General features: G+C 38.3%; 1 protein-coding gene across 1 annotated transcript in view; it reads left to right on the forward strand.

The window, feature by feature from the left end:
- Positions 1-1867: 1867 nt before the first annotated feature.
- PALMD (palmdelphin) overlaps positions 1868-26738 on the forward strand; it is a 59198-nt gene continuing 34327 nt past the window's right edge. Inside the window, exon 1 of the mRNA XM_069598505.1 lies at positions 1868-2776. Within this exon, the coding sequence (XP_069454606.1) occupies positions 2732-2776 (45 nt within the window). The 5' untranslated portion in view covers positions 1868-2731. The remainder of the gene's footprint in view (positions 2777-26738) is intronic.

Here is a 26738-nt window from a genome sequence, read left to right on the forward strand (position 1 = left end):
ATTCTCCTCCTTTGCTCTATTTGCTTTCCACAGCATTTATCACAGTGGCTGTCATGAGAATCTGCCTCTAAGACATCCAACTATTGGAAAATAATTGACCACAGGGTCCCAGCTGTTGTACTCTGAAATCCATCCCTGTATTTGCTCTAAGACCATGCCTTACTCCCAGCCGTTGATTGAATCTGGCAAGAATGCTAAAGTAGGCTCGTTCCTGGGAGACACAGGACATCTTGGTGGCTGACTTTGGCTCCAGTGCTCTCTAATGGACTTGCCAATCTTCCTTGAACTGCACGATAAATTGGGTTGTTTCCACCTGATTTTCCTTCACTCTAGTCAGATTTGCACCATGTTCTGACCACTCTCCCAGACCTCCCCATCTCCAGCCTTTGCTGTCTACCTCCCCATTCTCTCTCACACTGTCAGTCTCCTAATAAAATCAAACATATTTAATCCATCTTGGCATTTGGACTCAGACCAACATAGTCATCTTCTCACGTCCTATGTTTTGCTTGTTTATTATATTTTATGTTTTACTGCCCATTAGAATGTAAGTTCCAGCAGAGCAGGAATTTGTTTATCCATGTATGTCAAACTTCTAGTAGAATGCCTGGTACATTGTTGGTGTTCAACAAATATGTGCAGAATAAATGGACAGCAAAGGCTTACAATTAGCAAATTAGCAAATTCATATTATCAGTGAAATAACTGAATAAACACATGACGATCCCCATCAGTTATCACAACTTTGCTCCCTCCTCAGTTCCCTGATCCTCTTATTTAATCTAGCCCTTCCCTTACCCTAGAAAATACTTGGGTTTTCCCATTACAGAAATGAGATTTGAGAGGTAAATTGTTTTTAGGCAAAGATCCAGGTTAATAATTGGATGACTGCCATCTGTCCTGGGAAGCCAATATGCAATTTTGACTGAGATATTTATCATTCTCTTCTTTAATTTCAGCCAGGATCTGCAGACAAACAAAATTGAAATTTTTGATGGTTAAATATTCATCCAATAGCAATCAAACTTGGTCCATACCTGATCATTTCTCCCATTCTCTAGTCTCCCTAAATGTCTCTTGAAGATGGATGAGTAAGGACAAACTATTCTCAAATATAACTCCAGATTCTAGAAACAGGGTTCTATGGTGGGATGGCTTTAAATGACAATATGGGGAAGTCTTTTCTCACGGGGGCCACTAAGTTTACTCACGGAGATCCCTACAGGGTTCCAGCTAAGGGGTTTAAGCCTAGCTGTAAGTGTTCTGGAAGCTAGATGGAGGAGGAGGCTGGGGGCTATTTCTTGGGCAGACCTGATGAATGACTGTTAGAAAATCCAGGTTCCAACCCTGGCTTTGCTGCTTATTATCTGTATGGCAAATGACCTCTCTGATCCTCAGCTCCCTCATTTTTAAAATAGAGCTAAAATCTTCCAGCCTCTTGTAAGATAAATCTAATGTAAAGCATTTGCCTATGGAGGGTACTCAACAAATATTAGCCATTATTATTACTGATATCAATAAGGCAAAGGAAAGTAAACCATTTGTTCAATGTTTGGGTTGTCCTTTTAACTTCTTTAGCTGAATGTTAATATGAAAGTGCTTGATAGCATCTACACATATAACAATGAGGTAGATGGTAATTAGGATTTATTGCATCAAAATTTAATTAAAGAAAGGGTAGGGGAAAGAAAACAGACAAAGTCAATCATAAAGCTTCCAAGATTGCTTTGAGCTAAGAGTTTCACTGGGCTTGACTTCTATTTTCCAAAGGGCCAGGGAACTCTCACATGGTGTCAGACTACATGAGTTACAGAATGTCTCATCACACTTTCAAAGTCTCCACACTCCTTTCTCCTGCGTAACTGGTGAGGTCAAAATGGCTACCTTCCTGAGTGTCATTGCTGAACAAGGTGCAAGAAAGAAATGCATCCCATAGAAGTTCAAGACAGAAATAACAGAGAGTGGTCTTGACATTTAAACCACACTGAACACAGCTGATGGACCAAGTTCTTAACAGAGTCGCGTCACTGTCTTTAATTTCTCCATGACCTAAAGGTTCCAAACTTTGAAACAAACTGCTGGAGTAGGAGGAGAAGGAAGAGGTGAGGACAGCCTGATGTAAATTTACCACTAGATTAAATTCTAAAGTTGCTCCAGAATTTTGTATTATTATCTGAAAGCAATCAAAGGAAGAAAAGCAAGCAAGTGACTTGGCCCAGTCAAGGTAAGGCTCTGTCTGGTAGAGAGAGAGTAGGGGTCAACAACTTTGTACAAACACACACAGAGGTCTGGTTGTGTGTGGCTAGAGCAGAGGCTGGTGAAACACACAGCGTGGGCTCCTGGTGCTACTCCTAGAGAAGAATGAATTGGGTAAGGAACAGTTAATAAGAAAATGTGCCTTGCTCACTGCACACATTGCAACAAAGAGCTGGCAGCTTCTGAAGGAAAAGGGCTTGTGCCGCTGCCGTTCAAACTTGTCAGTCAGCCTGTGCCAGCAGCCTCAGCGTCTGCCTCCCCGGCACACCCTCATTACATGTGTCTGTCTGGGCTGATCTGTGCATCTGCTCAGAGACGCTCCTGCCGAGTAGGGGATTTCTGCTTTTCTCCACCGGTGCAGGAGTGGGTCTCTCCTGGCTTCTCTTCTGTCACCTCCCCTCCTCTCCCCAAGGAGGCTCCTGCTTTATGGTAGCTTTGGACTTCCCTCACTGGCAGCCTGTCGCTGACTTCTAGAATGGAAGAAGCTGAGCTGGTGAAGGAGAGACTCCAGGCCATCACAGTAAGTCTGCCTAGTTATAACTCATGGAGGTGCTTGCTTACAGGGACGACAGACACGTTGCTTGCTGCCCCTGCTGCTGAGCCCCGTTAGTGAAAAAACAGAACTGTCACCTTTCATGGGCAAGTCTCTGCCGCTGTCTTAACCTTGGTGACCCTCTGTAACTCTTGGGCTTCTGAACCTAAGTAGAGAGCAAATGTTCCTGATTTTTTCACAAAAACTGTACCTATGTTTTAAATAGCAGTCAGAAGCTTTAAAGGCTGTTTGGTTACACTATCATGTACCTGAAAAACTTAGATTTTCCTTACATTTATATTTGACAAATACTAGATCAAGAAACTGATCTTCAACTTGGAAACTTTTTAAAACAATTAACTCACCAGAAAGTGAAAATCTTTTAAAAGGAGAAGAAAAAAGAAATTAAGAAAACAACTCGAAGCGTTTTATTTGTAGTTGTGGTAGTGTGTTCCATAAAGCCTTCAGAATTAAAATGAATGTCGTTGTACTTTAGCTAAGGATTAAACAAGAGAAAAGTAGGTAAAAGCACATATCAGATTAATTCTAAGATATCAGTTTCCAGCAGGGTCACAAACTGAATAAGATCCTGATAAAGGAATGTAATGCATGCAATGCAATGGATTTGGAAAATATTTTGTTAATACCAGGAAGGAGAATAGTGCATTTTTTATGTTTGTTCTGGGAAAGAGTCAAAGTATGAAATGAATTACTTTCCTTAAGTGATCCAGCTTTTTTTCAATTTTACAAAGTCCTCTATTTGGCAGTCACCTGGAAATCTCTGGCACAATCATTTATCATTGGCTACAACTTAACATATAATTTTTTTAAAAGAAAAAACACTTTAGAAATCAACATTCCATTTTTTCAGCATTTTCTGACACTGAAATTAGCTGTCAAGAGTACTGTTTAAAAACTGATGCATAATATCACAGATGTGGGTTTATTAATTTAAATATACGTTGGACATTACTATTTATAAAAATAACTCTTTACTGTCTTGTGAAAAGAAAACTGATACAAAACTAGAGTGAATAGAAAGATATTATTCTTTGCTCTTCAAATTCGCACAGCATAAATTATTATTATGCTAAGCCCAATTTAGAATTTTTATTAAACAGATACAAAGTTTCAGTTCCCCCCAGAAAGCATTCAGTAACTTGAAATATTTTCTCAGCCAATGGTTTAGGAACCAAAAGTCCACAGATAAAGTTGGCACTTTTCCATAAGGCAGTGCTCTCGAAATGTCCAACTCCTAATTAGTACATTTTCCTTTCTTCAGAAAACCTTGGTTTGGATTATTGTTTGTTTTGCTTTGTTCTTTTAGTTGTTAAACTCAGCCACTGTTTCAGCTGTCTTGCTTTAAGGGACAGGAACTGGGCCCTGCTCTGTTGTTTTTGGCGTGGGCCTTTTACATTACAGCTGTTGTCTAAAGGTTACTTTATCAGGCTGTGTGAGTTGTGTGGGCACAAGCTCTGCTTTTCCTGACCCTTCTGTCTCCTAATTAACAAAATTAAATCATATATCCGATGAAATCCACTCGTAGCTCCTTCTTCCACATTTTCCTTTTTGAATCGCAGCCTACCCTTACTTCAGCCCTTATTACACGTGCTGCACTTTATAACTCGTACTGAAGCAGCGCATGTTCTAAGGGTAAGACCACGCTCAGGAAAACTAGGCATTTTTACTGAGGGTTCCAACTTCAAATAAAACTAGGACAAAGTCATAATGCTTTAAATATCTTACAAGCAGACCAGAGAGTAAATACGTTCCTGAATATGCTGGTGTGTACTTTTATGATGATTAAAAAATAATAATAATAACAACTAGTTCTTGGATTATTTCATTAGCTTAACTACATCCCATTAGAAAGAATAAGCATATCTAGGAAGTAAAATTGCAAAATAATTATATTATATATATATAAAATTGTAGAGAAAAAATGGAGAAAAGTTTATGGGGACAAATTTGTCCTAGTCTATACCTCACTGGACCAAGTCCAGTCACATAGGTCACCACTGAAGATGAAAAAATGGAGCATTAGTGTGTCCATGGAAACAATACATCCACTCATCTCCCTCCCGGACGCCCTGGGAAATGCCAGCTCTCTCCACCCTTGCCTTACCCAGGAAGCCACCTCAACTATTCCCCTTCCCCCTAGAGAAATGAAAACACACAGTGTCCAGAGAGTTTTCAGGGATTGTCTCGCTTTTAGAAGCACTTAAAATCTTCAGACTCTCAGACCTAGACCAAAACTCAGAGACAATAATCTCATTTTAACTGTTTGCATTCTATTTCCCTACACTGAAATATGTTTTATATTTTCAGAACAAAATTTTATACTTTAAGAACAAAATCAAAAGACAGTTGTCCAATGTAACCAAACACAGTGATTCAGAGACTTCACTTTATTAGAAAACAAAACTTTCAACATTCTAAGATCTATTTGATTTTCATACTAAAATTTATTCCTCTAATTCCTAGCTGAGAAATAAAATAATCTTCACTGTATTATTTATTCCACATGATTTTGAGGGTCCAAAAAGTCATTATTTCTACTGCAAGAAATTTAAAAAATAAATGTATATGCCTAAAACTTAGTAAAACCAAGTGTCAGTCTTCTCCCTCTTTTGAAAAGAAACAGATTAAACACAGCAAGTAGATGGAATGTGACATTAGACTCTCAAAATTGAAAACTAAATTTCTGTGATGGTGCCTTTGCTTCTCATACCAGTAAGTTGCATTTTAGATTACTCAGAAGGCTTCTCAAATACTTAAAGGGAATAAAAGAAAAAATTATGAAAGTACACAGAAACAATTGTTTAAATAGGGTACTTCATTTGGTTGGAGAAGGAAAGAGCAACCCAGTCCAGTATTTTTTCTGGAAAATTTCATGGACAGAGGAGCCTGGAGGGCTGAAATCTGGGGGGATCACAAATAATCCAACACAACTGAGCAACTGAACATACACCCCATTTGGGTATACCAAGTATGGATTCTATTTTCTATACTTACTCTCATGTTTCTCCTTTGTTACATTATCCAGGTACAGACATACCTCAGAGATACTGCAGATTTGGTCCTAGATCACTTTGATAAAGCAAATATCACAATAAAGTGAGTCACATGAATTTTTCAGTTCTCAGTGCAGACAAAATTTATGTTTCAACTATGTAATATAATGCAATATTACTATGTCTACAAAATAACACACATGCCTGAGTGCTAAGTTTCTTCCATCATGTCCTACTCTCTTCTACCCTATGAACTCCAGGCTCCTCTGTCCATGGGATTCTCCAGGCAAGAATACTGGAGTGGATTGCCGTCCCCTCCTCTAGGAGATCTTCCTGACCCAGGGATCGAAGCCACATCTCTTAAGCTTCCTGCATTGGGAGGCAGGATCTTTACCGCTAAGCACCAGCTGGGAAGTCCACAATTTAAGAAATACTTTACTGCTAAAAAATGCTAACCATCATCTGAGTCTTCTGAGAGTTGTAATCTTTTTGCAGTAGTAGCATCAAAGATCACTGATTACAAAGACAAACAGTATATGTTCTCACTTGTATGTGAAACCTAAAAAAATAAAGCAAATGAACAATTATAACATAGCAGAAGCAGATTCACAGATACAGAGGGAAAACTAGTGGTTACCAGAATAGGGAAAGGAGTGGGGTAGGGGCAACCCACTCCAGTATCCTTGCCTGGAGAATCCCATGGAGGGAGGAGCCTGGTAGGCTACAGTCCATGGGGTCGCAAAGAGTCGGACACGACTGAGCGACTTCACTCACTCAGGGGCAAAGTAAGTAAAGGGGATTAAAGGTACAAACTATTAATTATAAAATAAATGTTATAAGGACATAATGTACAGCACAAGGAACATAGTCAATATTTTATATACCTCTGCATGGAGTACAATCTATAAAAATATTGAATTGCTAGGTTGTACACCTGAAACTAATATAATATTGTAGGCTAACTATGTTGTTGTTGCTTAGTCATTAATTCGTATCCAACTCTTTTGTGACCCATTGACCTAGCCCACCAGGCTTCTCTGTCCATGGGATTTCCCAGGCAAGAACATTGGAGTGGGCTGCCATTTCCTTCTCCAGGATATCTTCCCAGACACAGGCATCTCCTGTGTCTCCTGCATTATCAGGAAGAATTCTTCACCACTGAGCCACCAGGGCAGCCCTCAAGTCACTATACCTCAATAAAAAAAAAAAAAAAGACTGCTCACAAAGGGAAAAAAAAACAAGAACAAAGATCACTGATCATACATCAACATAACAAATATAATAATGAAAAAGTTTGAAATATGGCAACAAGTGAATTTGCTTAGTTGTCTCTGACTCTTCGCGATCCCATGGACTATAGCCTACCAGGCTCCTCCATCCATAGAATTTTCCAGGCAAGAATACTGGAGTGGGTTGCCATTGAAATATGGCAAGAATTACCAAAATGTAAAAGTGATCAAATGCTGTTTTTAAAAAAATGGTGCCAATAGACTTACTCTGCGCAGAGTTGTCACAAACTGTCAAACTATTTTAAAAAAAGCAGTATCTATGGAAATAAATACTATATATCTAGCGAAATAAAAGTGAAGCACAATAAAATGAGGTACATCTGTGCCAACTCTTAACTTACTAAATTAATAAGTTAATTAATTTCTTAGTATCTCTTAGCCAAAGAGTTTAAGTTTTCAATTATAAGTGGAAAACAGAATATTTCAAGCTAAGTAAATATAATATTGATTAAAAAGTCTCTTGAGGCTTAAGTTAGTACACAGTATTTTAACAAATAGCTGATTTTTATACAAAAGGAGAACTATTAAAGTAGGCTAGCAAATAGAAATGCACTTTAAATATTATCAGAACTGAGGCTACCAATGTCTCCAATGTTCTCTGAAAGAATGACCTGAAGGACTGAGTTATGTCTACAGAGTCCCTCTCTGGAAGTAGACATGGTACACATCAAAGAATGATGAAATGGCCCAAGTGGAATTTCCCACAAAAACAGAAATATCTTCTGATAATCAGTAATATCCTACATACTTTTCATACTCTCCTTCCCAAGCAACACATTTTCTTATTTCCATTCCCATGGTGGCATTAGGAAAATATTGTTACTAAATAACAGGGGATACTCAGACTGGAGAATTCATGGATCTTAAACTGCAGGAGATCATCAGTTCAGTTCAGTTCAGTTCAGTCGCTCAGTCGTGTCCGACTCTTTGCGACCCCATGAATCACAGCATGCCAGGCCTCCCTGTCCATCACCATCTCCCGGAGTTCACTCAGACTCACGTCCATTGAGTCAGTGATGCCATCCAGCCATCTCATCCTCTGTCGTCCCCTTCTCCTCCTGCCCCAATCCCTCCCAGCATCAGAGTCTTTTCCAATGAGTCAACTCTTCGCATGAGGTGGCCAAAGTACTGGAGTTTCAGCTTTAGCATCGTTCCTTCCAAAGAAATCCCAGGGCTGATCTCAAAAGTAGTACTTTTGGGCTGGGGTGGGGGTGACAGTTAGTGAGCTCAAAAAAATTCTGAAAACTAGAATCAATATATAGAGGACAAACCCAGCTAAGGAGAAAATGGGTAAGAATAACATTTTTACTTTCATTCACTTTCATTTTTACTTTCATTTACTTTCATTACTGACAATTTTACTTTCATCCAGGTTTAACTTTTAGCTGTTAGAAATACACATTATCCACTCATTCTCTCATTCCTTTTTTCAATTAAAGGTTATACTAGGTGCCAAACCTCATTCATTTTTCACTTCAACAATATATGTACTCAGTCTCTTAGCCATGTCTGACTCTTTGCAACCCCATGAACTGGAGCCTGCCAGACTCCTCTATCTGCAGGATTATCTCAGCATGAATATTTCCTCTTCCAGGGGATCTTCCCAACCCATTTATCAAACCCACATCTCTTGTGGCTCTTGCATTGGCAGGCAAGATTCTTTACCACTGAGCCACCTGGGAAACCCTCGACAACATTTATTTAAGTCTCCCACTTTTAAATGAAAAGAAGTGAAATAAGAGGAATTAGGAGTGTCAGAGGGGCTTCCCTGATAGCTGAGTTGGTGAAGAATCTGCCTGCAGTGCAGGAGACCCCGGTTCTATTCCTGGGTCACCAAGATACCCTGTAGAAGGGAAAGGCTACCCACTCCAGTATTCTGGCCTGGAGAATTCCATGAAGTGTATAGCCCATGGGGTCGCAAAGAGTTGGACACAAATGAGCGATTTGCACTTTCACTTTCAGGAGTGTAAGAAGTAGGATGGGATGGGTTGCAATTTGTAGTAAAATGGTCAGGAAGGGCCTCAAGGAGAGGGTGACATTTGAACATGGATGAAGGAGGTGAGCTTGTCAAAAGTTAGACAATGGCAGTAATCACAAGAACAAGCACCTGCCTAGGACTGACTCCATTTGGTAATGAGCCATATAAAGTCCTGACACTGGAATTTGAGCAACAGAGCCAGATTTGCCAGCCAAAGCTGCTCATGACACAAAATAATCAAGAGCTCTACATTTCCCCAGATCCACTCCCTATTTTGTTCCACTCCCAAGGAATTTTTTCTAGACTTGTAAACATAGGAATGTAGGAGGCAGAAAGTTCTTTGTATAAAACAGAAATCTAGTCAATACAAGTGAAAGTGAAGTCGCTAAGTTGTGTCTGACTCTTTGCAACCCCATGGACACCAGGCTCCTCTGTCTATGGGATTTTCTAGGCAAGAGTACTGGAGTGGGTTGCCATTTCCTTCTCCAGGAGTCAATACAAAGACCACTATTAAAACAGTAAGATAAATACACAGAGATCCTAGTTACTTCTCTTTTTTAATTCATTAATTCTGTTTTTGGCTATGCTGGGCATTGTTGCTACCTTCGGACTTTCTCTAGTTGCAGCACATGGGCTTAGTGTTTAGGCTCTTGACTCTAGAGCTTAGGCTCAGTGGTTGTGGCACACGGGCTTAATCACTCCTTGGCATGCGGGATCCTTCCAGGTCAGGGATCAAGCCTGTGCCCCCTGCATTGGCAGGCAGATTCTTAACCACTGGACCACCAGGGAAGTCCCTCTAGTTATTTCTTTAGCACAGGCTTCCTCTCACTGGACACTCCACCTCATCGCGTTCACCTTTTTCCCAATATCTGATATTTTCTAACAGTTAATATGACAGTTAATGACCTCAAAGCAGGATCTTCCACCTAATTTGTGAAGCCTAATACAAAATGAACATGTGGGGACCCTGTTCAAAAAGTATTCAGAATTTCAAGGTGGTAACAGCAGAAGTTTAAGAGCATTTGCATGAAGCTCTAGGCCCCTCTGAGAGTGGTGCCGCCATGTCTGACTTCCCAGGTCACATGTCCAAGAAGCCCAGGCCTGCCCTGGACATCTCTCTCCTATCCATTCCTTCTGTACAAATGAGAGCCTGAAAACTAGTGCAAATCAGCCTGGATCTCAACAGAAGTTAGACCTTAGCATGTATTTGGATCATTGTGTTGTTTAGAATTCTAAGGACACCTTAAAGTAATAGTGACTAAAAGAAGCGTAGTGAACCATTGTTTCACTGCACCTCATGGTTAAGACAGCTATGGAAAGAACTCCCAATTTGTCATGACCGTCCCGAGATATTCACATAAAGATGGTACGTGGAGATGTAGGAATCTCCTAAGCAAAGCCGTCCCGTGCCAGTATATCCAGTATAAAGCCTCTGCACAATTTTCCACAGTGCTATGCTAAGATTACATGTTTCTTCCAGAGAGGGAAAGGTTTCTTAAAACAAAAGTGCTATGCCACATCTCTTTGCCAAACACAATAGCCCACCCACAAAGGAGACTGTGTGATGAGGTATAATAATTTTGATGCCTTGTAAAGGAAACTACTTTTTGATAATCAGAGATGGTTTTTCCAGTGTGCTGTGGAGTGATAATGCTACTCCGCCAAGCCCTCTACTGACAAGGATCCCCACGAACTTCCTCAACATTTGCTTCTTTAAAAAACTGTGATTAAAACTAGGTGACTAAATCTAACAAGAGTCTAAACAATACAGTGTAGTTCAGGCTAGAACCAAAGCGGAGTTTCCACTTCCTTATCTACAGACAAACTACCTCAGTTCAGTTCAGTCGCTCAGTCGTGTCCCACTCTTTATGACCCCATGAATCGCAGCACGCCAGGCCTCCCTGTCCATCACCAGCTCCCAGAGTTCACTCACACTCATGTCCATTGAGTCTGTGATGCCGTCCAGCCATCTCATCCTCTGTCGTCCCCTTCTCCTCCTGCCCTCAATCCCTCCCAGCATCAGGGTCTTTTCCAATGAGTCAACTCTTTGCATGAGGTGGCCAAAATACTGGAGCTTCAGCTTTAGCATCATTCCTTCCAAAGAAATCCCAGGGCTAATCTCCTTCAGAATGGACTGGTTGTATCCCCTTGCAGTCCAAGGGACTCTCAAGTGTCTTCTCCAACACCACAGTTCAAAAGCATCAATTCTTCGGCGCTCAGCCTTCTTCACAATCCAACTCTCACATCCATACATGACTACTGGAAAAATCACAGCCTTGACTAGACGGACTTTAGTCAGCAAAGTAATGTCTCTGCTTTTGAATATACTATCTAGGTTGGTCATAAAAATAAGATAAGAATATTTTAATTTATTGAACTTATTTAAATGGCAGTGGTGTTATTCTGGGAAACCCAAGAAGTTTCCTCACCAGGAACCCTGTGATATGTCAACTTTCCTAAGACGCCATAGGAATAATTTGAATGAGATCCATACTTACAGTTTTTTATGTAAAACCCCAGGGACTGAGTGAAATTCACTCAAACCATTTTAGACATAGAGCCAGGTAATTTTCTGAACCTCTAGCTTCTGTCTTAAGCATGAAGTTTTCAATGTGTAACTGCATCAATAATTGACATGGAGTGATACAATATGTTAAAAGGAGACATAACAGCTACTCAAAATCAATCTCTCCTACCAAATCTAGATATAAAGACATCTCAAGTACAAGAATTCTGCAATTAAAAATAATAATAACACCAAACTCCGAGTCCATCTCTTCTCTACCCAACCCCTCTTGGCAGCCACAAGTCTGTTTTCTATATTGTGAGCCTATTTCTGTTTTCATTTGTGTCATATTTTAGATTCTGCAAATGAGTGGTACCATATGGTATTGTCTTTCTCTTCCTGACTTACTTCACTTTGTGTGATAATCTCTAGGTATATCCATGTTGCTGCAAATGGCATTATTTCATTCCTTTTTACAGCTAAGTATCTGTATATACCACATTTCTTTATCCATTCATCTGTCAATGGACACTTAGGTTGCTTCCGTGTCTTAGCTATTGTGAATAGCGCTGCTCTGAACATGGCCTTCTCTGGTGGCTCAGTGGTAACTAACCCACCTGCCAATGCAGGAGACACTGGTTCAATTCCTAGGTCAGGAAGATCCCCTGGAGAAGGAAATGGCAACCCACCCCAATATTCTTGCCTGGGAAATCTCATGGACAGAAGTGCCTGGTAGGCTACAGTCCATGGGTCACAAAAGAGAGTCAGAATGACATTGACTAAACAACAATGAACATGGGGTGCATGTATCTTTATTTTTTTATCTTTTTGATTATATAGTTTTGAGAGTTCGGGGTTAGTAGATGAAAACTATTACATATAGAGTGGATAAGCAACCAGGTCTTACTGCATAACACAGAGTACTGCATTCAATATCCTGAGATAAACCATGATAGAAAAGAATATTTTTAAAATGTATGCATGTATGTATAACTGAATCTCTTTGCTGTACAGCAGAAATTAACACAACTTTGCAAATCAACTATACTTCAATTTTTTTTAAAAATGGAAAAAATAACTTTGGGGATTAATATATAAATACTACTATATATAAAATAGATAAACAACAAAGACTTACTGTATAGCACAGGGAACTATACTCCATACCTTGTAACAACCTATAATGGAAAAGAATATGAAAAAGAATACATATACATATACATGGATATGTATATATATATAACTTTATATGTATAACATATATATGTATATAATTGAATCACTTTGCTGTATACTTGAAACTAACACAGCATTGTTAATTAACTATACTTAAATTTTAAAAAGATAAAATAACAATAATAGCACCTATTCTTGTATACCATTTAGGCTTAAAAAATAAAGATAAAATATTCATATTCATTATCTCATTTGTCCAAACAGTCCTATGAATATTTTCAAAAGTAGATGTTACCATCTCCATTTTATAGGTGAAAAACCTAAGCTTCAGGAAAGTTAAGCAATTAGTTAAATAGTGGAAAATAGCAGAGCCTCTGCTCATAACATCACAATAAATTCTAAAAAACATCAAAACCACAATCTTCAACCTTGTTCAGAACTCCCTCTGTTTTTCACTCTTAATAAAAGTTTGAAATGGAGCAAAGAGAAGAATCTTTGGAGGTTCTTCATTCAATCACATTTTCTAACCAAAACTTTCTCCACTCAATCACATTTTCTAACTCAAACTTTCTTCATTTAATCACATTTTTTAACCCAATCCTACAGTCTCTTATCCTCGTTCCCAAGCTATTAGAAGTGGGAAAGGAAAGAATGTAATGCCATTTCAGAAGCATTTGTTATCACTTTAACAGTGTTGAGAAGAACCACTTTTCAGAGTACCTCATATTCTAAGCCTCTGTTACTTTCTCCCCACCCCACTGTCGTAACGTAGTCTCTTCCCTTCCAACCAGGATTTCTTAAGGCAAAGACACTGTTGCATCTCTCATAGCCCCTCAACACTAGCTGAAGCACAAAAAACCATCATGAATGAATCAGTGAGTGAATAAAGATCATCAGGCTGAAAAGGGGGGAGAAACCTAATGATTGCCTGCCCAGCTAACAGATTTTTTATTGAAGACATGGTCACATCCTTTGATTATTCAGGGGCTTATTTTGTGTTTGTTGTGTATTCTTATTTTATTTTGTCACTATTCATTAGAACAAACAGGAAAAGATAGACAAATGAATAAATGAGTAGAACTTTAACTGGATTCTATTTGAGATCTGTCAGAATTTGTTGTAAAGCTGGGAAACAAGAATAAGATTACTAAATGAAATGAGGTTTGGAAATTTTGTGCTTTTTAATTCACCACATAAGTACTAATGATAACTACATCCAAATCCCATGGCTAACATAAGAATTAGGGTTTTTCAAAGTAAATTCAGAAATAATCACAGGACCAGGGAAAACTTAGGGATTTCTTGGTCCACATTCCCATCCCCATTACAACATGCTCAAGACATGCTCATCCAGCTTCTCCTTGAGCACTTCCAAAATCAGGCAGATTAATATCTCTCAAAATACCCTATTCCATTTAAGAAAAACTCTCTGTGCTGTGTTCTGACATATGTGCCAGAATCCAGTTTCCTTTAACTTCTTCCCAATCATCTTGACTCTAGTCGCTGAAGCTGTATACCTTCACTTTCTTGATTTCAATCATTCCTCATATCACAGGCTCATTCTAGAAAGTGAAAGCGAATGTTGCTCAGTCCTGTCCAACTCTTTGCGACCCCATGGTCTGTATAGTCCATGGAATTCTCCAGGCCAGAACACTGGAGTGGGAGAGCCTTTCCTTTCTCCAGGGGATCTTCCCAAACTAGGGATCAAACCCAATTCCCCAGCATTGCAGGCAGATTCTTTACCAGTCCATGTCACTCTTAAAATTGGGGGCTGAGCATTGAATAGAACACTGACCTGTACAAAGCGTTTAATGCTATATATAATCTCCCTTGTTTGGCGAATTGAATTTCTACAGATATATTTGGGAAGTGATATGGGGTGTTATAAAAAGCATTATCTTTGGAATTTATAGAAAATTAGGCTTGATACCAATTCCAACATTAGACCAACCTTATGATTTGGGGAGACTGATAAACTCTCTGGTCCTCGCATCAGTGTCTCTAAAATTAATAGCAATTAAATTGAAAACTCAATATTCAAATATACAATGAATATACAAAAGTCAAAAGCTTCTTGAAAAACAACAGTCAGAAATTGTAATGTAAAAAAGTAAGACATGACCAAGCATGCATGATGTAATGTGAAAGTAATCCATTCTTGACAGCTACATTAAAAAAAAAAAAAACAGTTAAAGCCTAAAAATAATTTTATTTAGGAAATGTGAAGAATTAACATGAAGAAATCTTTATGTTTTATACCTACTAAGGAACTGTGCAGGATATATATAATAAAATTTTACTAAGTGATATATATGCCTAGAGAGACACACTGTTTCTTGAGGTAAAGTCTGAAGACAGAAAGTGTTGTCACATATTTTCAAATTTATTTTAAGTTTAATGCAATTCCAATCAAAATCTCTAAGGAGGCATTCTTATTCACTTCTGGTGGCACCATGAAATTGTTAAAACAGGATAATTCAGCAATCAGTAAAAGAAAACTCAGAAACTATTTTACCATTTGACCAGGAATATTATTAATAAGGAAATACACAAATACTAAAGAAAAATAAGAAATGAATACAAGATGTATTCTTAAGACATTCATAAGATAGCAAAACCATTTCTTAGAGTATTTAGTAAAAAGTGGAATCCAGTTAAATGTCCAAAAGTAGGGATTAGCTGAATAAATACAGTGTACATATACAGGTTTGTAAATATACTTGCATATGTGTATATATATATATATATATATATATGATGGAATAATAAGTATCCATCAAAAATAATTTAGAAGACTAATGACATGGTATATCATCATTTCATGATATATTAAGAGAAATAAGATTACAAAATGTGTAAAAAACAATTCCAGCTTTATATGAGGTATAACATATCATGCAGATGTAAACCATATATAACAGTATCAATCTCTGATTATCTCTGGATCATGATAGTTATTATTAGGAGTAACTTTTAAAATTCTACCAGTGTATGTGAGTTTTTATTTGCTTCTTTGGCTGTTTGCTTGGTTGGCTAGTTTGTTGGTTGGTAATTTTGGTTTGATAGAAAGTGATGAAGCATAAGGAACCAGCTGAATTTTCCATTTAGTTTCTATCAGAATTTAACAAAATGATTGCAAAACTCAATGGGAAAAATAAAGTACTGCTACTAATCAAGACATTTTAGAGAAAAGCAATGAAGCAAAACTTGTCCAATAAAATGTTAATTTATCTCATTGGTGGTACATAGTATTAGTACCAAAATCTGTAACTAAAGACACACACAGATAAACTGGAGCCAGATCCTAGTGTAAAATTTTTAAATGTAAATGATAAAATTAGCAAATAAAAAAGTAAACCAATAAGAAAGAATTATTTGATTAAGTTTCAAATTTAGTTAAAATTTGGGGGGAAATAATTAGACCCTCAGCATTTACCATAAGTCAAAATCAATTCAGCCAGATTTAAGTGTTTAAAAAACTCTTTAGAAAACTAGAAGAAAATAAAGGAGGAGCTTCCCAGGTGGCACTAGTGATAAAGCACCCACCTGCCAATGAAGGAGACATAGGGACAAGGATTCATCCCTGGCTCAGGAAGATCCTGAGGAGCGGGGCATGGCAACACACTCCAGTATTCTTGCCTGGAGAATCCCCACGGACAGAGGAGCCTGGCAGGCTACAGTGCATAGGGTCTCAAGGAGTTGGACAGAACTGAAATGACCTAGCACAGCACAGCACGTAGGAAAAATAACTTTCAGTACTTCTAGAAACAACATACATTTTTTTTTTAATTAAAGGAAGCTAGATGACATTATTTACAACTAAGTATGGCAAACAAAGAGGGCTTCCCAGGTGGTGCCAATGGTAAAGAATCTGCCTGCCAATGCAAGAGAGGCAAGAGATGGCAAACAAAAGGCTGCTATTCTTAACTCAAAGAACCCGTGTGTGAGTGTGTGTGTGTGTGTGTGTGTGTGTGTGTGTGTTCAGTCACTTCAGACTCTTTGTGATGCTATAGACTGTAGCCTGCTAAGCTCCTCAGTCCATAGGATTCTCCAGGCAAGAATATTGGGTTGGGTTGCCTTTTCCTTCTCCCAAAGAACTCTTTCAAATTGTTAATTAAAAATTAATACGCTTTACAAAAAAAAAAAAAAGGACTTCTCTAGTAGCTCAGCTGGTAAAGAATCTGCTTCCAATGCGGGAGACTCCAGCTTGATTCCTGGGTCAGGAAGATCCACTGGAGAAGTATTCTTGGGCTTCCCGGATGGCTTAGTTGGTAAAGAATCTGCCTGCATTGTGGGGCACCTAGGTTCGATCCCTGGGTTGGGAAGATCTCCTGGCAAAGGGAATGGCTATCCACACCAGTACTCTGGCCTGAAGAATGCCATGGACTATCCATGGGATTGCAAAGAGTCCGACACGACTGAGGGACTTTCACTTTCACTTTACCAAAAAATAGGTGGACATCACGGCTTCCCTGGTGGGAAGAATCAGCCTGCAATGTGAGAAATGTGGATTCGATCCCTGGGTCAAGATGATCCCCTAAAGAAGGAACTGGGAACCCACTCCAGTATTCTTTCCTGGGATATCCCACAGAGGAACCTGGTGGGCCATAGTCCCTGGGGTTGCAAAAGGGTCAGACATGACTTAGCAACTAAACCATCATTGCCAGGTAGTCATCACAAAAAGTTTTTACATAATTAATACAAATAGCCAAGAAAATTATACACAATATAATATTTGACCACAATAGTCTTATAAATCTCATTAAGAGATCAAAATTAGAATTAATTTTTCTCTATTTATCCTGCTTAAGGATCTTTCACATATAATATTCCTATTTAATAAGAGTGAGGTAATTTACAACCGCTTTGCAGAAATGTAACTTAAAATAACTTTTCACTGAAGCTTTTTACCAATCTGGAAACATCCATACCCTTTGACTAGGTAACTACATTCTAGGGACCTATTCTGAGGAAATAACTAGACAAAAGTAGTCAAAATTTTATAAACAAGGAATTTCATCATACAGCTACTTATAACAGCAAACGATTAAAAACAACCTAACGGGAGGAAAAAGGGAAACTGATTAAGCAAGTTATGCTCTTCTGAATAAAGTTGAGTTATTTTATTAATAAAATTCAATTACATGAGAAATGTTCATGACACAGTATCAGGTGCAAAAGGTAAAAAAAAAAAAACTGCAGAGGGGCCTCCTTGTGTGGTTTGTGCATGTTTTTATAAACACAGTTTTTCTTTATAAACACAGTTATCTGTTTTAAGCATTTTGAAAAAATATTGGAATAAGAAGTATCAAAACGTAGATAGTAGTTATTTCTAAAGTAGTGGGATTATGGGAGATTTTTATATTTTTCTTTAAAGTTGTCTAATTTTTCAAACATTCAAACATGCAATTAACATCCTATAAGTTTCATAGTTCACCTTTATTATTAATAAAATTAATCATTAATTTGGGTTCCTTGTTCCTAACAGACAAGATGTTTGAAATCTTGCCTTGGTCATCTTTTATTTCATTTCTTCCCAAACCTGGTTGTTCGTTAAAGTCATCTGGAGCAGTTTTTAGCAACAAGTCATCCAGTGCACTCCCACTTCACCCTTGAAATCTCTGGCTCAAAGAATTAGCTCAATATGTTTATGTTTCCTTGCTTGTTGGGCTTGGTTTTATTTTTCTATCTCTATAGTTTAAAAAAAATGTTAGGACAATCACTTTCAAATAAGTATTCCTCTCTGTTCACATTTACACAATTTTAGCAAAGAAAAAAGTAAGATATTTTGTCCAAAGTCATGTTGAAACCAAGATATACTGAATTCTCATGGTCTAGATACCTATGCTCCTCAGTTGCTTTACCTGCATAACAGGAATAAACATGGTCCCTACTTCCCGGAAACTTAGGGAAAATTATACTGGAAAAACCATAGCCTTGACTAGATGGACCTTTGTTGACAAAGTAATGTCTCTGCTTTTGAATATGCTGTCTAATAAAGTCAGTGGTACCCCACTCCAGTACTCTTGCCTGGAAAATCCTGTGGACAGAGGAGCCTGGTAGGCTGCAGTCCATGGGGTCACTAAGAGTAGGATACGACTGAGCGACTTCACTTTCACTTTTCACTTTCATGCATTGGAGAAGGAAATGGCAACCCACTCCAGTGTTCTTGCCTGGAGAATCCCAGGGACGGGGGAGCCTGGTGGGCTGCCGTCTATGGGGTTGCACAGAGTCAGACACGACTGAAGTGACTTAGCAGCAGCAAAATAAAGTCAGCCACTGTTTCCACTGTTTCTCCATGTATTGGCATGAAGTGATGGGACCGGATGTCATGATCTTAGCTTTCTGAATGTTGAGATTTCAGACAACTTTTCACTCTCCTCTTTCACTTTCATTAAGAAGCTCTTTAGTTCTTCTTCACTTTCTGTCACCTTGCTTATTTAACTTCTATGCAGAGTACATCATGAGAAATGCTGAGCTGGAGGAAGCACAAGCTGGAATCAAGATTGCTGAGAGAAATATCAATAACCTCAGATATGCAGATGACGCCACCCTTATGGCAGAAAGTGAAGAACTAAAGAGCTTCTTGAAGAAAGTGAAAGAGGAGAGTGAAAAAGTTGGCTTAAGACTCAATAAACAGCTAATCATCATCATCTGCAGATCTTAAAAATTTATGCAAAAGAAATACTTTTAAATGTTTTTTTAATAATCAAATATTATCTCTTAGATGTTCCTTGTCTAAATACAAAACTGTTTAATAATTCATTCTACAACTTTGAAAAAGGATTAATCAATACATTTAACAGTCTTTAAATATTCCTAATTCACCTTTTGGAGAAAGAAATGGCAATCCACTCCAGCACTATTGCCTGGAAAATCCCATGGACAGAGGAGCTTGGTAGGCTACAGTCCATGGGGTCGCAAAGAGTCGGACACGACTGAGCGACTTAACTCACTCACTCACTCAATTCACCTTTGTCTCTGTTCAAAAAACTGAGTCATGTATACCTATGACTAACTCATGTTGATGTATGGCAGAGGCCAACATAATACTGTGGTACAGTTTTCCTTCAATTAAAAATAAATACGTTTGGGGGAAAAAATAGGTCATATGCCACCTTCAGCCTTCTGATGTCTCTTCACTTCACCTAGATTCCAAGACTATTTGACATTTTCCTGTTGTGTCTATAAATGTTTCTGCTCTCTGAATTGAAACCCATCAGAGTCTGAGCAGCTGTGTCTTCAGTGGTTTATTTCCTCTTGGGCTTTGTGTTTCCTTTAAGCATATTTATTCTATAATTTTCAGGATCAAGATTATTCTCCTTAGTCAAAAAAAAAATGTAGTAAAATAGGAGTGAAGTAGTTCTAGTTTATCTCCGTCTTGCTAATATTACACTGTGTATCTCAGCAGTAGTCTTTTTGCTCTCAGCATAACTTTTTATATAATTTATTTTTACACACATGCTTTCTGTACCCTTAGTGTTTCCCACATGCTTCACATCTTCTCATCCCCCTGCATCTGAACCTTATTTACACTGTTACAAATGGGTAACCACCTGTTCATCTGTATTCTTGGTTCCATGAACTTTGGGGAAGCTCCCAGGAAAAAAAAGTATTTGGTTTTGTTTAGTTTTCTTTCTACTTGAGATCATTTTTAATTGTGTATCAATATTTCCATTTGTAAATTGCCTAGGCTTCATGATCTATGGCTCCTCCTGAAATGTTTGACTCTTTTTCAACAAATTTTTACAACAGTTTTTCAAGAAGTTTTTTCAAGATTTTTAAAAATCTACTTTCACTGAAGTGTAGTAAACCTGTAACTATGCTCAGTATTCTTTTCTGTGAATATTGGGTTAGGGCATCCCTTTCCTTCAAGGTTACTATTATCTGCATTTCAGTAAGTTCTGCGTTGTTGATAGCATTTAAATCCAAACAATTAGCTTCTATTTTTGTTCTTTGAGACCTTAAACAATGAAAATATCAGCAAAGATAGTCATGAAGTTATAAGATACTGCTACCAGAATGTATCTGAAACCATCTGCCTAACTGAATTGGCCCAATTAGCCAAGTTCTATTATCAATAATATCTCATTGGTCCCCAAATAAACTTCCATATGGATTCCATTCCTCCAATACCCCTAAATGTAGATGCTTCATAAGGTTCTGTCTTTAGCTGTCCCTTACTTTTCATAAATATATCTCTTGTCATGCTTTGAGATAGTCTCCTAGTCTCAGCTATCCCTTCCAAAACTCTGGCATATTTATCTCTGTTTCTCACTTCTGATCTCTCTTCATCTAACATTTCAACTACCAGCCATATTACTCCACCTAGTTTTCCCAAAGACACCTCAAACTTGCTGTGAAGCACCATGTTTCCTCCCAAACTCTCTTTTCCGGAAGTACCTATTTCAATTAATGATTCTACTCTCCTCTCAGTCACCTGGGCATCAAAGACTTGTACTCCCATTTGACCTCTTCCTCTCCTGCATCTATGCATTATCAGTTGCCAAGTCCTGCTAATTTTAACTCCTTGGTATCTCTGACATCCACACCTCCTGTTACCTCTTGTTCCAGCTCTCTTGATTTTATGTATGAGTTGTAAATGATTATCCCCTTCAAGTTGTCCTCCTTCAATATCTACACAATCAGGCTATTTTAAACTTCTTAAAATATAGTTTAAACTCTATTATTCCTCTCCCTCTGAAAATCTTTCATTACTCTATCTCAACATGTAAATTAACTCTAAACTTCATGTCCTGCCTTTCAGTATTTTCTATTGAGGATTTATCTTCATGTCATTTTCTTATTTTATTTCCCACTACTCTCTGTTCAGCAATTTAGATTCCAGACTTTTTATTTCAAATAATGTCCCAATTTTCTACATCAGGCCTTTGCTCACAATGAGCTTGAATGCCTTTTCTCCCCGCCCTCCAGTGCCCTGGCAACTACCCAAAGTATTATTTTATTTGGATGCCTCTTCAAAGCCTCTTCTAACCATATCATGATCTAGATAGCATGATCTAGAGTGCATCTAGATAGCATCGCTTCTTGTCTCACCTCGACTCTCACCATACCTCACTTGTGCCTTAGTGATGACATTTATCACTTTATTTCTTATAGGTCCCTGCACAAATGATTTTCCTTCTTTAGGACAAGTAACTTCCTTGGTGAAAGTATTTACTTCTGAGTAATCTTCAAGCATTGAACAACTCTTGCATTGCCTTGACAAAAGGATTTGTACAGAAGTCACTAACTATTGAATAAATTAAAAATTTAATAACTCAGGACCAATCCTGCCATCTTGATAGATTCAAGCATTTTATATTAGCTAATTGTTAATCAGTAATACGTCTAAAATACTCACACTCTTATGTATCAGGATACTTTTATCAAGTATGTGATTACAATAATATCAATGCATCATAGACGGTTGCAACAGCTATATAGCTGTACATGCTAAATAAATTTTCAAAACAGTTAGGATGTAGGCCTTTATAGATTTAAAATTTGTGGGTGTCAGCTGCTAAAATATTTCAATTTAGGCAGCTGAACATCTAGGCAACTGGTCACTGAACAAATGTCTATTAGTTGAACACTGGAGAAGTAAACAGTAATATAAGTTATTCATATTGGTTAACATCAATAAATATTGATGTGTTGGATTATGATAGAGATGCTTAAGTTTCTGGGGAAATTCTTGGAAGCAGATGACATTTCACATCTATTAATGTTTGCTCCATGATAATCTGAGAAGCAATTGGCTGACTGTAATAACTTTCGGCATACTAACAATAAAACCACATGACATCTTAAGCTTAACTTATAGTCTCAGTTCAGTTCAGTTCAGTCACTCAGTCATGGCAGACTCTGTGACCCCATGAACCGCAGCACGCCAGGCCACCCTGTCCATCACCAACTCCCAGAGTTTATGCAAACTCATCTCCATTGAGTTGGTGATGCCATCCAACGATCTTATCCTCTGTCGTCCCCTTCTCCTCCTGCCCTCAATCTTTCCCAGAATCAGGGTTTTTCAAATGAGTCAGTTCTTCGCATCAAGTGGGCAAAGTATTGGAGTTTCAGCTTCAACTTCAGTCCTTCCAATGAACACCCAGTACTGATCTCCTTTAGGATGGACTGGTTGGATCTCCTTGCAGTCCAAGGGACTCTCATGAGTCTTCTCCAACACCACGGTTCAAAAGCATCAATTCTTCAGTGCTCAGTTTTCTTCATAGTCCAACTCTCACATCCATACATGACCACTGGAAAAACCACAGCCTTGACTAGATGGACCTTTGTTGACAAAGTAATGTCTCTGCTTTTGAATATGCTGTCTAGGTTGGTCATGAATTTCCTTCCAAGGAGTATGCATCTTTTAATTTCATGGCTGCAATCACCATCTGCAGTGATTTTGGAGCCCCCCAAAATGAAGTCAGCCACTGTTTCCACTGTTTCCCATCTATTTTCCATGAAGTGATGGGACCGCATGCCATGATCTTAGTTTTCTGAATGTTGAGTTTTAAGCCAACTTTTTCACTCTCCTCTTTCACTTTCATCAAGAGGCTCTTTGGTTCTTCACTTTCTGCCATAAGGGTGATGTCATCTGCATATCTGAGGTTATTGATGTTTCTCCTGGCAGTCTCGATTCCAGCTTGCGCTTCATCCAGCCCAGCGTTTCTCATGATGTACTCTGCATATAGGTTAAACAAGCAGTGTGACAATATACAGCCCTGATGTTCTCCTTTTCCTATTTGGAACCGGTCGGTTGTTCCATGTACAGTTCTAACTATTGCTTCCTGACCTGCATGTAGGTTTCTCAAGAGGGAGGTCAGGTGGTCTGGTATTAGAGTTTACTCTGCCATAATGAAACTAAACTGTTACCGTATTAGTTTTCAGTAATGCTTGTAGATCTTCATGAAATTTGGCAAAAGGACAATAATTTGCAGTTGATGAATATCTTATGAAGAAAATGTACTCATATCTTAAAATAGAATCATGCCTATAACATTAGAAAATTACCTTCTTAACTACCTACACTGACATGAGAAAGGCATCACATTATCTCTGAGTGACAAAACATTGGGATTCCTTAGCAACCCTTCTATAAGCATCCTGTTGCCAAAACACTTCAGATGCCCTGTCTCTACACACAGCTTTCATTATGTTATTACTAACCCAGGATGAAACGACCAGCACAAACTGGCTACCAGCAGGGGTGGGCAATCATTGCTGGGTTCAGTAGTCATGGTCACAGATACATAGTGTGCTCTTCTCTAGGGCTGTCCGTGGAGAGAGGGGGACAGCTCCACACCAGCATGCAGGGAACTGAAAGTGTATGTACTCCTTTCTAATGAGAAGCCCCTCCAGGACTGGCTGTCCTGGCACTGCCAACACACCTTAGTGGTTCACAATAGACAGAACAACCGGGGAAGCTGACTAATTTCCCACTCAGGGGAATAATGTAGTGAATTAGCTAAGAGGCTGAACTCTAAATTGCCTGGGTTCAAATCCTGGCTCTGCCACGGTGGTATTTTTAGTCATTAAGTCATGTCCAGCTCTTTGTGACGGCACGGACTGTAGCTTGCCAGTTTCCTCTGTGGAAGGGATTCCCAGCAAAAATACTGCAGTAGGTTGCTATTTCCTTCTCCAGGGGATCTTCCCCACCCAGGGATCAAACCTGCATCTCCTGCATTGGCAGGCAGATTCTTTACCACTGAGCCACCAGGCACCAGCTGTGAGAACTTGGATTGGTTAATTAATCTCTGGAAACTTCCATTTCTCTTCTATAAAATGAAAATTATTACACTATGTCTTTGTTATCATAACTAGTAAGTGTAATATTATTATATCTCTGTTATTATGACTATTAAGTGAAAGAGTGCCTGAAAAATACTTACCCAAATGTTTAGCACAATGTTTAAAATATTACTAAGATTTGCTCAATAACAGTTTCAAGATATAGTGAAGAATTGACTCAAAGAGATCTTCACAGTTTTTACTCCTAAACAACCAGATTTCATCCAAATAAATAAGTGAATCTGAAAACCCAGGCTTGTTGCCAAGCTCTTTTTTTTCCTTCAAAAGAACTGTTCATGAAATTTAAAAAAAAAAAATACTGATAAGGTCATATACGCTTCTTACACACAAAGAGAAACATGGCATATATTTGGACAACAATGTACATTCAAATGAATTCTGTTACATTCAATAAATGTACCTGAATTTATACATCAAAAAGGAGTTTTTATCTTCAAAGGAGTTACACCAGGAAGCCATGCACTTGTTTCCATATTGCTGCCAAATATTTTTGGAGCTCTTCTTTCTAAATTAGCTTCTCAGCCTGTTTCAAATTCCTTTAGAGGTCTTTATTGGCAACAAATGTTTACCTTTGGGAGTTTTCCATTTTGAAAGCAGATTTAGCACCAATTTTTATAAGTAAGATGGAGGATAATGTCACCTCTGGTCAAAAAATAAGGAAATATAGGCCTTTTTGCATGGCTTGTAAAATGTCTCAAACAATTCCAGACAGGAAAGTTCTAAAGCATTTCAAACCAGTGGAACCATTATCAGAGTTAATGTGTTGCTTTCTGTTTGATTAATAGGTTATGTGTTTATTTACTTAATTTTATTAAACAAATACTCATGGAACACTATGTGTCAAGCATTGTTCTTAGAGCTTTTGCATATATCCGCTCCATTAAGGCTCATGTCTAGGCTGTAGGTACCCTCACTACCTCCATTTTACAGATAAAGGTAATGAGGCACTGAGTTAAGAATTTTGTCCCAGGATGCATAGCTAGTAAACGGCAGAGCCAGAAACTGAAGCCAGGCTTTCTACTTAGTATCAGGCTATATCTTTTAAAAAGTACAACTTCTGTGTATCAACAGTTTTGCTCTCTGGGGTTTTAAGGTATTGTAGTTTAAACTTGTGACTTGCATTTCTCTAATAATTAGAGATGTTGAGCATCTTTTCATGTGCTTTTTAACCATCTGTGTGGCTGCTTTGGAGAAATATCTATTTAGATCTGCCCATTTTTTGGTTGGGTTGTTTGGGTTTTTTTGATACTGCATTAGCTGTCTTGTATATTTTGGAGATTAATTCTTTGTTAGTTGCTTTGTTTGCAAATAGTTTCTCCCATTCTAAGAGCTGTCTATTTGTTTTATTTATTATTTCCTTTGCTGTGCAAAAGCTTTTAAGTTTAATTAGGTCCCATTTGTTTGGTTTTATTTGTATTACTTTAAGGGGGGATCAAAAAAGATCATGCTGTGATTTATACAGAGTTCTATCTATGCTTTCCTCTAATAGTTTTTATGGTCTTACCTTTATATCTTTAATCCATTTTGAGTTTATTTTGTGTATGATATTGCTGCTGCTGCTGCTAAGTCGCTTCAGTCGTGTCCAACTCTGTGTGACCCCATAGACAGCAGCCTACCAGGCTCCCCCGTCCCTGGGATTCTCCAGGCAAGAACACAGGAGTGGGTTGCCATTTCCTTCTCCAATGCATGAAAGTGAAAAGTGAAAGTCAAGTCGCTCAGTCATGCCCGACTTCGCGACCTCATGGACTGCAGCCTACCAGGCTCCTCCATCCAAGGGATTTTCCAGGCAAGAGTACTGGAGTGGGGTGCCATTGCCTTCTCCAGTATGATGTTAGGGTATGTTCTAAACTGGTACAGCCACCATACACCAAAACAGTATGGAGGTTCCTTAAAAAACTAAAAAGAGCTACCATATGACCCAGCAATGTCACTCCTGGGCATGTATCTGGAGAAAATCATAATTTAAAAAGATAGATGCACCCCAGTGTTCATTGCAGCACTATTTACAATAGCAAGGTTATAGAAGCAACCTACACGTCCCTCAGCAGAGAAATGGATAAAGAAGATGTGGTACATAATACAACGGAATATTACTCAGCTAGTAAAAGGAGCATTATGATGCCATTTGCTGCAGCATGGATGGACCTAGACACTTATACTCAGCGAAGTAAGA

The sequence above is a fragment of the Ovis canadensis genome, chromosome 1 (genome assembly GCF_042477335.2).
Source record: "Ovis canadensis isolate MfBH-ARS-UI-01 breed Bighorn chromosome 1, ARS-UI_OviCan_v2, whole genome shotgun sequence".
Classification (NCBI taxonomy): domain Eukaryota; kingdom Metazoa; phylum Chordata; class Mammalia; order Artiodactyla; family Bovidae; genus Ovis; species Ovis canadensis.